This window comes from Vicugna pacos, chromosome 12 (genome assembly GCF_048564905.1).
Source record: "Vicugna pacos chromosome 12, VicPac4, whole genome shotgun sequence".
Taxonomy (NCBI): domain Eukaryota; kingdom Metazoa; phylum Chordata; class Mammalia; order Artiodactyla; family Camelidae; genus Vicugna; species Vicugna pacos.
The window spans coordinates 9,572,233-9,584,328 of NC_132998.1; the positions used below are offsets into that span (position 1 = coordinate 9,572,233).

The following is a 12,096-nucleotide window of genomic DNA, read 5'->3' on the forward strand; positions in this document are numbered from 1 at the left end:
TTTGAGGATTACGATTCTGGAAATTTATTAGGATTTTTTTTCTCCATTAAGGAAGCTACATGCAAAAGATACAACATACAGAATATCTTTAAATAACACAACTCCCAGACAGGGACAGGGCGATATTTGGGGGAGGGGCATTCTGTCTCTGCTTCACTATGTTCTATGTTTAATTTAAAAAAATTTTTTGTTCCTCTGGATGGAATTTCTGAGATGGCAGTGAATGGGGGATGTGGGGGTGCTGGGAGGATGGGAGAAAAGCAGAAAGCAGTACAAATACGAGACTTCAAGCAGATTCTCAGAGCGACTGGGAGGTAAAGACACGGAGAGGGTTTGGTGGAGGCGCTGGACGCTACGACAAACACAAACACTAGCCGAACTTTCCAAAACGTCTATTATTCTAAGGAGGAAATGCAGCAAGGAAGAAGCGATTCTGACTGTGCTCTGCGAGATTACAGACCTTCTCTGGTTGATTTTTTCCCTCTTTTTTTCCCCCTATAATCAGGTGGATTCGACCTTAACTTTGCCTGGAGAACAGGATGCTGTGTGTGAGTGCGTGGGTGAGTGAGGGGTTGACACACACACCAGCCACACTCCCACCCTCGTCTATGCGGGCACACCACACCCCACACCCCAGCACCCCATTTCTCATGCTGTAGGTGGATGCATCTTCGCAGCACGAACCATAGGTCCCTTGGAAGGAGAGTCTGAGGTCTTTGCCTTTTTTGCAGGCGTGTTGCATTTATACTCAGGGAGGAAAAAAAAAATATACCACCAGGCACAAAGGGAGGAGGGGCGGGGGAAAGGAAGGAGGGGGGCAGAGAGGGGAGGGGGAGGGGAGCTCCGCGCGCTCAGGTGAAATTAAAATTGGAGGTCAGTTCCCGGATCCGATTCTCTCGGTTCATTTTCTTGAGTTTCATTCTGCGATTTTGAAACCAGATTTTGACTTGTCTGTCTGTAAGGTTAATGGTCTTGCTAATCTCCAGGCGGCGCTCTCGCGTCAAATACATATTGAACAGAAATTCTTTCTCCAATTCCAGCGTCTGGTGTTTAGTATAGGGGCACCTCTTCTTCCTTCCGCTCTTTGCTGTCAGCCAATTTCCTGTGGTGTTTTCTGCCTTTATCTCCTCTGTTAAAAATAACATTATTTACATAAGTATCCCTCGAAGAGGCAAACCCTCACAGCGCACAGTGGCCAGCTTGCTGTGGGGGCGGCTGAGGGAGTGCAGGGGAGCGTTCTCGCCCCACAGGCCTGGCTGGTGGGGTCCTCTTGGGCTCAGGGCTCTTAGAATTTCTTTGGGGTCTAGACTTACAGGGGAGAAAGACAGAAGGTGGTTGCCTCCAGGGCATCTATTGAATTTAAATCACCCCAATCCACCTTGACCGAGCAGGTTCTGAGTACTCCCGCTCTCCCTCAGCCTGCTGACCCTGGTGGGCGCTCTAAGCCTCACCAGGCCCTCCCTCCTGTTGGTTCCTTTTGCTCTGGAAAAATCCAAAGAGAAGGAAAAGTGTTTTTCAGGCCTCAGACCAGGGGGACAGAGGCCACCCCACACTGCCCAGAGCAATTCCCAGAGAGCTTTGACCCCTTTCAACTCAGTGGAGGGATGTCGCCCCAGTCTCTGCGGCCAGAGGCCATGGCAGCCGTCTCTGTGCCAGACCTTCAGCCCTGGCTCCCACCTGAAAGTGCCACAGAGCCACTCTGCCCAACTTGGGTCTCCCGTTGCCAGTTCTACCTCTCCTGGCCATTGCTCCCAGGAGTAGCTGAGGCAGGGAGCTTATGCAGGCAGCAGAGGTCAGGGGCAACAGCTCTGGGCATGCTGAGGGGTCCTCAGACAACTGCCCTGGCCAGAGACCTAAGGTCAAGGGAGAGAGAGATCTTGAGGACATGCAGCCTCCTGAAACTCTCCTGCCTTGTCTAGGTAGCTACACCTGTGTGCATGTCCATGTGTATCTCTGCAGAAATATGCACTCCTACACATATGTACATACACAGAGAGAGATGTTCACATGGATCTATTTATATAAGGAGATTCTATAAGTACAGTGTGTGTTTCCCATTATCTTATTGACAGCTTCTCCCTCTGGCTCACATTGCTGCAATGGACCAGTCTTGCTCCTCTAGCAGCAGAGACCTTGGCCATCTTTTCTAGGGAAGAATCCATGGTCCAGAGACCCGAGAGGGACACCGAGTAAAGGACTCTGCTGATGGCTCTGTGCTCTGCCTCCCCTACTATGCCAAATGAAACCACCTGGTTCCTGGACCTTGTCTTGATGGAGAGTGGGGTGGGGGCCCTAGGGGAACCAGGAGGCTCCAGAAAAAAATGCAAATTTGAGGCTGTAGTTGAAAACACTCCTTAATGTCCTCAATTCTGTTCCTGCCTCTGCACCTGCAGCCTCCTGCCAAATTGTTTAAAGGCTCTCCACGTCTAACTCTGTGCCATTTACTTTCTCATTGGGGTTGTTGGGTCTAGGGGAAAGGGGAGAAATTGCAAATGGGAAAGTCTGGCCCAAAGCCTTCTTGCTTCTGGCCTGGTGGAGACACCAAAATGGGGTGGGGGAGGCAAGAAGGGCACAGTCAGAGTACAGACTGAGAGGGATTAGTTGGGGTGGGAGGGTTTGGATTGTTATGGGGAGGGCAGGAGAGAAAGGGGAGCCTACCGGCATGGGGGCAGTTTGAGTTAGGAGATGGGCTTGTTAACCTTGACTTTGCTTTTGGTGGGGCTAGAATGCAGCTCTTTATACCCTGCATTTGCACCCCAAGCCAGCTCAGGGTATGGAGAGAGGGTATAAAATTAAACTTTTGTGCTGCACACGTGGCACAGCGAAGGCTTCATGGAGGTGTGTGCCTCCCTCCCTCCACCCTTGTGAATTCACCCATGCCCATCTTTTGGAGGGTCTCCATGGGTGTATTTGCCAAGGCCATCTTTGATTTGCAGAGGAGACCCAAGAGGGTGAGGCTCTGCCCTTGCCCGCCTAAAGAGTGTGTGTGCATGTGTGAGCGGACATACATTAGTGTGTGTGAGTGTGACACCAGGTCGCCGCCAGGCACGCGTGTGCACCGCATCCATATACAAAACGCAACAAGACCCAGGCCGCCCCCAGTCTGCTCAGTTCTCACTATTTCATCTGCCTCTGCACTCAAAGAGCTCCTCACACACAGCTCCAGTAGCCAGTGGAGCCATGGGGAGCTGGTTTACCCCCCACACTGCCAGTTGGGCCTTTACTGATGCTTTTTTTTTTCTCCAACTTTTCAAGTTAAGTCCCCTTAGCCTCCCTCCACTGCTCCCGTTTCCTCCACATTTTCTCCAGGTGGCAGAGAAAGATCCTGAAGGCCTCCAGTTCCTGCAGCAGAAATGAATCTTGAACCCCGAGCTTGAACTCTGGCTAGGTTTTTCCCTCGCCAACCAAAATCACAATGAAATCGAACTAAAGCCACACTGCCTTTCAGGAGAAAACCATTTACCATGCACACAGAAATTTCCCAACCACTCATTTGCAAGCTGCTTTTGGAAACCAACAGAAAAAAAATTTAATGTAACTAGAAAAAAAGGAAAACAAAAAAAATTTAAAGGGGAGACAAAAAACTTAGAACATTCCAAATGCCCTGTTCCAACACCATACGCAAGCTAGGCGTCTGGAGGAGGGAGGGACGTGGCGGGCAGCCCTTCACCTCCACCTCTTCCGGCCCCAGCCTGGCTGCCGGAGGCCCCCGGCCGAGCCAAAAACCGCAGGAGCCCAAACCACACGACCAAATCAGATCCACAAACAACAAATCGCGCTTCACTGGAAACAATTTTCAACTGAGAAAACGCAGTAAAGGAAGTCCCCCTTCTCCCAAGTCTTCCCTAGTCCCTGGCCCAAGATCGCCATTTTAAGCGTTTTGCAAGCTTCTGACCTGAGCCGGGGGACATCAGCCCCCCGCACCCCTCCCAGGACACCAGTGTAGAGCAAGCAAACCAAAGCCAGCACGCGCCCGGGAGCGGTCACCCTCCCTGGGCAGCACAAGGCTCCTGCAGACTGCCAGCGCTGCGCACCACCCCTGTCTCGGCGCCCACGGCCGCTGTCGGCCCGGCACCTCCACTTCGCCGCCTACCTTCCCTAGCCAAATGACGCGCCACCAGCCTGGCTCTCAGCAGACACTAGTCGCAGCCGGGGTCGCATTCCCAGGGCCGTCTAGGGCCTCCTCGGCCCAACCCTCTCCCTGCCCCCGCCCTGGCCACAGCCCCGAAGACCAAGTGCCCGAACGTCCCAGCCGGGCCACGGCCCAGGCGGCCTTACCTTTCGCTTCGTTATCCGAGGTGTCTGGGCTGGAGTCGGCGGTTTTGGCCCGATCCTTTTCGCTTTCCAAGGGGCTGCCTTTGGGGCCCGTCAGGCTCTGCTCGGTCTTGATCTCATTGGGGCTGGGAGTCTGGCTGTCGGACTTGGGGGTCTCAGGGAAACTCACTTTGCCCCCGAGCTGGGGAGACTCCAGATGTTCGGCGCGCGGGTTGAGACTGGCCCGCTGCTCAAAAGGGGCTTCGAAATCGTTGGCCCCGGCACAGTGAGGCGGCTTGTCCAGCGCGGAATAGCTCGGGCTGGCGCGGTAGTAGCTGGGCACGGGCACCTCGTGCTCCCCGAGGCAGGACTCCTGCAGGGGGTGGGAGTAGAGAGCTGCCTCGGGGCCACTTTTCGCCCGCTTCTCTGCGCTGTACATGCAGCAGACATTCTCCTCCTTGACACTAGGTGGGTAGGAGCAGGAGGACAGTGGCCTGCCAACAGGTTGTTCCAAGCGGTAGGCGGCTTTGGGGTCGCCCCAGGAGTCCAGCTGCGAGAGGTAGGACGGGTAGGTGTTGAGGGCGAGGTTGGGGCTGCTGCCCTCGTCCCTCTTAGAGAGCGAGGGCGCGAGCCCGCAGCCCCTCATCACCCCGCAGTTGAAGTCACTCCCAGATTGCATATACATGCCTGCGCTCCGGCTATAGCGCTCTCCTCCGCCCGGCGCAGCCAAGGGCTCCGCGTACGAGTTCGAAGTTACATTGCGAGGGCATGTCATTTTCAGAGAGAGGGGTTTTTAAGGAGCAATACTACAGCGGAGGAGCTGACATCTTTTTTTTTTCCCCATCCGGGAGGGGGGGCGGTTGGAGGGGCAGGAGGGAAAAGAAGGGGAGGGGGAGAAATATCAGCTCCATAATTATCCGCGCATTCGGTCCTCACCATGTGACGGCTAGACCAATGGGATTTGAAAATGGCCTTGATGATTCAGACGGCCGTGACGTCAGCGGGGTCAAGTTGTCGGCAGGCGGAGCGCGCAGCGTGGAGTAACAGCGCCACCTAGCAGCCGCCTCGGGGTAGGGGCGCCGGAGCCCTTCCCCGCGAACAAAGGAAGGGCCCCCGGGGCGACAGGGGCAAGAGGCGGGTGAAGGGGGATGGGGGGTTCTAGGGAGAATGGGGTTTGTTTACCCGGGAACCAGCCTGTAACTCCTGGGGAGAGGAGGGCGGAGAGGGGGGAAATGCGGGAGAGAGTGAGAGAGCGAGGCAACTCGGGGCTCAAAACAGTCAAATTCAAATTAAAAGGTCAAGACACGATTCAGGTACTTCTTCCCCTCTCCTCACCTCCCCTTTTCCTTGCTTTGGCCCCCGCCCCCCGCTTCTTCCCCTGGGATGGGAGTGGGGTGAGGAGTGGGGGAGGGCTCCAGCGGGCTGGGAAAGGGAGAGAAAAAGTTAAGGAATCCCAAACAGAACTAAAGTTTCTGTTCTCCTGCGTCTTCCTTCGTCGGGCTTGGCCCTTGGGGCTGGGAGCTCAGCTCGGGACCGCCCGTCACGGAAGCTGGTTGAATTGCAAGTTCCCGGTGTGGACTGACAGGGAATCTCCAGTGTCTGGGGCGGGCCAGGGAGGGGGTCAAGATGACTTCAGGGCTGCTTGGGAGAGGGAGGTTCCGAGGGGACTTAGGGGTCTCGGGAGGAGGAAGACGGCAATCAAAGGCACCGGCTCCCCGACCAGCGAGTGCGGCCTGGGCCTGGCTGGGTGGGCGGCTCCTGGGTTATCAACCCTGGGGCAGGAAGGCTTTGGCCTTGGAGTCGGTTCGGCTGCTTTGCTCCAGGCCCTTGTGGCCCTCGCTTTCCAGTTGACCTTGCCCCCGCGAAAACAGGGAATATTCCCAGAGAGAAAGAGGGAAACCTCGGGTCCTCGGGCAGTTTGGGGGAGTCACGTATCAACCGGGAAACCAGGACAACAGACGCAACAAAATCCCACCCAGAGAAACGTCCTTTACAGAGCGAATGAGCTGGGGGCATTTTTGAGAGGAGAAGAGGGGCCAGTCTATTTTCGTGGTTATTATTTTTTTAATAAAGGGAAGCGAGAACTAAGGGACAGGGTACGTTTCAAATAGTTCTTTCCGTTTCTTCATCGCCTTTCTCCCAAAGCGAACTAAACTCTCCACCCCTTCCTCAGGAAACGGAATCTGGAGAACAACTTGTCTTTCCGGTCGCCCCGCATTTCCCCCTGGACCGAGCCTTGGGTTTTGACTTTCCGAAGGGCCGGAGCCTGGCCGGGAAAGGACCCGAGCTCCGGGCGCCCTGGTGTGGAGTAAGGAGGCTGGATCGCTTCTAGGGAGGCCCAAGCCCGCGGCTGCTAGAAGGAGACTTCAGAAAGAAATCTGCCGAATTCTCTCATCCAGAGGGTGAGAGAGAAGGCGCAGGGGTACCTGAACCCCGGGAAAACTGGCAGAAAATGCGTAATATGTGACTTACTGGCAGGGCCAGCCTGGGGAGATTTGAAATGGTTTTGTGTTTTCATTTGCAGGGGTTGCCGTGGGCTCGGCACAGGGGGTTGGGCCGGGCAAGGTTAGGCTGTTTAGGCCCCAGACGAGACTTGGGACAGCCTGGGCGGCAGTCAATCCAGGGAGCCATTTGTCCCACCGCCCACCCCGCGGGAAACTCGGAGACTTTATGGCCACTCTGTTTGTATTATCTGCATAAGTCTTTCCCCACCAGTTTGATCGAAACTGTTCGCTTTTACGAGGACCCAACGAAAATTCCCCGTCATATTTATCAGCCGGGGATAAAAATTTAGTATGGGAACTGATATTTCCTCATTTATGGGGCGATGAAATTAAAGACCAAAGCAATTGAGAATTATATGGCTTTGGGGGGTTCCCTCCCCCCTCTTTCACATCTCCTTTATTTTCCTGCCTAGTGTGCCTGTCCCTGGAGTTTGGCATCCCGGTCCTCTGCCCTTGCCCTGCATTTTGGGGTCTGCTGGGCCCTCTCCCCTACACCCAGGTGCCGCTTGGCCACCTCGGCTTTCCCTGGTCTTTCTCTGGGTGTTGGTAGCTGGGGGCCGGACAACGATCCCTGAGCCTCTGCCCAGGCCAGGCTGGGATCGGCTGGGGCTGGGGGCTGTGGAAGGTTTCGAGGAGTCTTGAAGGTGAAGGGTCTGAGCCCAGCCCAACCCGGGAAGGGGTGAGGGAGGTGGCAAAGTGTAGGAGACAAACTCCAGATAGCCTCTCAAAAACATCAAGCCCCACAGCTTAACCTGAGGAACCAGCGGGAGAGAAGCAGTCACTCGGCCTGGCAACCTGTCTCCCCCTCCCAGCCGACCCCGTCCCAGACTCACTCCTTACCTCAGCCCTGGAAGGGACTGGAGTTGCTTTCAGAATCCTTGCCATTATTAATGGAAATAATCCCCCCGGGAGGAAGGAGCCTCCTGCCTCCACTCCCACCTCCTCACAAGAACGAATAGTGTTTAAAGTTGAAATAATTAAAAGTATGATAAACACGGCCCATTAATGAAAAAAGAAATCAAATTCATCAGCCTAAGTGGGACCCCCGGTGGGACAAATGTTTGCCTCTAATTACGCAGGATAAACGCAAACCCGGAGCTGTTAAACAAGAACCCGAAGACGCAGACTTGAATAATTTGTTGGGTTTTTGCAGACTTGGGATTCTGCCCCAGCGGAAGCGAAAGGAAGACATGAGGGTGAGGATGGGGAGAAGGGAGTGTTCGTGGGGGTCCGGTGTGATACAGTACAGTGGGGTGTGGGTCCCAGCCCTGCCCCCTTGGGCTCCGTCTTTCCGGAGGCCACAAGCAAAGGCCGCTTCCATCCTATTGTCTGGGCCTGGCGTTCAAAGGCACTCAGGCTGCCACGGCCGTCCGGCCTGCCGCCGCTGCCAGGCACCCACCGGCCCTGCCCCATAGGGCTAAAATCCTCAGGCCTGCACCTCTAGGGAACTGGTTTGGGGTCCAGAAGGAGTCTGTGTGGCTAGAGTCACTCTGTTAAGCCATTTCCCCAACTTTCCGGGAGTGCCGAGTCTATGCCTGACTCCAGGGGCTCCCTCTTCTTGCCTCAACTTGAGGATGTGAGAAGCCAGGGGCGTCAGGCCAAAGCAGGGCTCAGGCTGCACCTACATTTTGATGAATGCCCCAACTCTGAGAGCTCTGGCCCCTTGGGCTCTTCTTCCCAGTACAGAGACCCTGGAAGAGCAGCAGGGATGGGGAACTGGGCCTCCTGCCGCAGCCTATAGGGCTGTGAGCAAGGGAGAGGTGGAGGGTGCTCCTCGCAGACTTTAAGATGGTCAGCGGGGTTCCAGAGGGGAGGCCGAGGACTGAGGGGCTAGGGGTCCCCACATGAAAACAGAAGAAGGAAAGCATCGTGCTCAACCAACAGAAAGGAACCTCGGCTGTTTTCCAGGCCCTAGCCCCTAAGGCACCCCAGAGACACCCTGATTTCTCCAAGAAAAATTAGTGGAGTTTCCCCACGATGTTAAGAAAGTCATCTAGGAAATTCCAAAGATGAGATGAGAAAAGGAAGCATGTCGCTTTGGGGTAAAATAATAAAATAAAATAATTATAGCAGCTTGTTTGCTGAAATCTCTTCAAGTGAAATGGAAAACCAAATTATACCGGTGGTGAAAACTGCAGGTTTTTCCTTCTTGTTTTGGAGGCCCAGAGAAATCAATCTCTTCTCAAAACTTGAAGGATTTGCTTTTTTTCTTCCCTAACACCGGGGCCCTGCCCCCTGCTCGATTGGGAGCAGAGAAATCTCAGGCAAAAGGCAGAATGTGCAGAAACTCCCCAAACAGATTTTCAAACAGGTACAAGAAGAAAGTGGAAGACCGAGGACGCTTGGAGGGGCCTCTGGTCTACTCCGGATCTTGCCGCCACCCTGGCGGCAGCCGGGCCATCAGAGTCACTCTCACATCTGGACATTGTACACATTTGCCCCCAGATGCTATGGAGGTTACCGCCTAGACGCGTGTCTGATTTGCACTTAATTATATGTACAGGGCCAGAAATATTCACTTTTACCCCAAAATGTGCTCTTCGATCCCGGCATCCAGAGGTCTGATAGCCAGCACAACTGTTTTCTTGCCCTGCCGAAGCCAGTCAGTTATTTAACTTTGCCTCCTGAATTGAAACCAGACCACAAACATATCCAAGAAAAGCTTTGGGAGGAGGACGGGTGAGAGGATGTCTTGAGTGGGGGTGCTTTGCTCCCCGCTTTATGGTTTGCTCCCAGGTTGCCCATTAGGTCGAGTTTCCAGCCGGAGTCAAGGCTGTAGTTCGGCCAACCTCCTCCGGAGAAAAGATCGCTCCTCCCTTACCGGCTAAATTCCTTTTTGAAGATCTGTTTTCTCTTTTCTTCCTTTCTTTTTTCATCTTCCTCCTTTCTCTTTATTTGCTTCTTTCTCTTTTTCTCTGCAATTCATTTGTTTCCTTCTCTTTTTCTGATTCTTAATGAATTGTCTCCCTTCCTTCCTTCTTTCTTTATTATACAATTTATTCTTTGCTCTTTTCTTTCCTCCTTAATGCTTTCCTTCCCCTTGACTTTCTCCCCTAGCCTTTCTTGTTTTTCTTGGTTGCGGTGGGCTCAGTGAGGGGAAGGGCAGCAGGCTCCATAGCCTCCCTCTCCAGCCCCGATGCTCAAGCTTGGAGTTGACCTTCTCCCGCTTTCAGCCCTAACTCGGCTTCTCACAAGGCGAAGTGTAGGGCTGTCAGCAGCTGGCGGCCAGGCCTCAGCAGTCGCCATTAGAGGGGAGGAAAAGCAGACAGTGGGGCACATCCTGACAGGCTCTGATGGCTCCCTGAAGCACCCGACTCCAGGGCTTAGGTATCCTCAAGTCCATCGTCCTGAACGAGCCTCATCCACCGGGCCTGTCTTTGGAAAATTTGCTCCATCTTTGTCCTGACTTCCAGAGCTGAACATTAAAACGGCCCCAGTTTGAGCCCCCCTGCCTTCCCAAGGCTGGAATTAGGGGAAATGAAGAAGTGGGGTTCTGTAAGTTCCAGGTTGAAGGCAGATCCGAAGGGTCACTTGCAGGCTTAGCAGCCCAAGGCCATGTCCCCGCACAGTCACCTTTGTTCTGAGAGCTCCTGAACTGCAGCCGGCCAGCCTTCCTTCTCCCTTATCCTACAACCACTGCAACCTCTGGGCAGGCATTTCTTGTCCTTTTGAATTCTGTCTTTCATCAAACCCTTTGTGGACTTTGCAGCAGGCAGGGATGCAGGGTTGTGTGTGCAGCAGACTCTCCTAACTTGGCGGTCTGAGTCAAGGTTATGGGTCTCCACTTTATGCAGTGGGCTGAGGGTGTATGCGGGGGGGGGGGGGCGCGCGTGTGCGCACGCGCGTGTGTGAAAGAGAGAGGGAAGGAGGGAGAGAGAGAGAGAACTATGTCTACAGGAGAACAAGAGGATGCAACAGGGAAGATGTGGTCTTGCTGACACTTTAAACTTTGGGGGTCTGTAAGGGTGTGTCTCAACAGCAGGGTGGCCAGGACTTTCCTAGTAGTCCCCAAAGCTGAGTCCAAGGCGGGACTCAGGAAGGACTAATCCTAACCTTTAAGCCTTGTTTTGCCTTAGGCAGAGATGCAGCTCCAGACACCCCACGCCCCAAACCGGGGCCCCAGATCCTGTCTCTCCCCAGCCTCCCAAAGGTCCTGAGATTTCATTCCATGGCAAGACCAAAACTTTTTTTAAAAAAGTTTTTTAAAAAGGAGGGAGGAATCTTGTAAAACTTTTATGCCAAACAAAGTTATAAAAACTTCCCGGGTGTTGCCTTTTCCAGAGGTTTATATGAATAATAAAGAGTGCAGTCGCGTGCACACAGTTCTGGCGGGCTCTGAGCTGGGAGGGTTCAGCAAACAGCATTATCCAGCCCTGGGGCACCAGGAAACCCCAGGGGCTGCCCCCTTGAGGGAATATTGGCCCAGAAACGAATTGCCCTACAGATTCCGGAGAGGGGCGGGGAGAGGGAAGGGGTGGTGCCCTTGACTTCCTTGAAGTTCAAAGTTCTTCTTTGCCGTAGTAAGAAAAACCCTCCCTGCCTTCAACCCACTCGAGAAATTGGCCCCAGATAGTTTTTCCTCCTTTAGTGGCTGCATGTATCCCCAACTCCATTCACCATTCAGACAACTAGTCTGCAACTTTCTTGCCTCCCCAAAGCAGGGCGCCCCATCCACCCCATCTGAGACACCTAGAATCTGTGGGCTTTCTCTTTGAAGAGGTTGGTGGGGCTTTGGGAACCTTCCAAGGCGCCCTTGCATCACCATCTCCCAGCAACCTGGGGGTCTGAGTGACAAAGAAACCCCAAACCCAAGGCTGGCTCCAACCAACTTCTCCTTTCAAGTCCCCCAGGGTCCCCCTGCACCCCCAAAGCCCACAGTGGGAGGGGGAGGGGCCCAGAGTGCTCTTTCAGCCGACACCACTTAATACCCTTGTAAACTCCCACGTGCGCTATAAACTTGGATTTTTACAACCAACATTCCTCCTTAGCTCCGGGAAACTTTGAACTCGGCCTCGGGTTTATTTACTTGGGGTGGGGGTGGAGGGGATGGGGGGCTGGGAGCTAAGAAAGGCTGGAGGAGAAGAAGGGGGAAATGTGGGCAAGGGGGTAATGGAGTGGGGGTCTGGGGTGTGTTGGGGGAGCCAAGACTGTCCACTGCGGGTTTGTTTACTATTTAGGGCGGAAGCGTTTTCTAACACAGGCCAGACTGGGTCGTTAAGGGCGAAATGAAACTGGGTTTAGAGGCGCGGGGGGCGCTTTATGGCGGCGTCTAGACGAGGCTCTTTTGTTCCCTGGCAGCGCCAGGGCTGGAGGGGATTACCCGAAGACGTTGAGCCCA

General features: G+C 54.1%; 1 protein-coding gene across 1 annotated transcript; it reads right to left on the reverse strand.

Moving 5' to 3' along the window:
* On the reverse strand, positions 1-5,142 carry HOXC10 (homeobox C10). Its single transcript, XM_006203072.3, has 2 exons — positions 4,279-5,142; positions 1-1,129 (listed from the first exon to the last, which is right to left on the reverse strand). The coding sequence occupies exons 1-2, from the start codon at positions 5,027-5,029 to the stop codon at positions 852-854; spliced, it is 1,029 nt and encodes a 342-aa protein (XP_006203134.3). The 5' UTR covers positions 5,030-5,142; the 3' UTR covers positions 1-851.
* Positions 5,143-12,096: the final 6,954 nt, after the last annotated feature.

What these genes read in the sequence shown, in the direction of transcription:
- HOXC10 (XM_006203072.3), bottom strand. Translation starts at nt 5,029, where the DNA reads ATGACATGCCCTCGCAATGTAACTTCGAACTCGTACGCGGAGCCCTTG. An exon ending in CTCGGATAACGAAGCGAAAG is followed by an intron (nt 1,130 to 4,278) that starts GTAAGGCCGCCT and finishes TATTTTTAACAG; the next exon opens with AGGAGATAAAGGCAGAAAAC.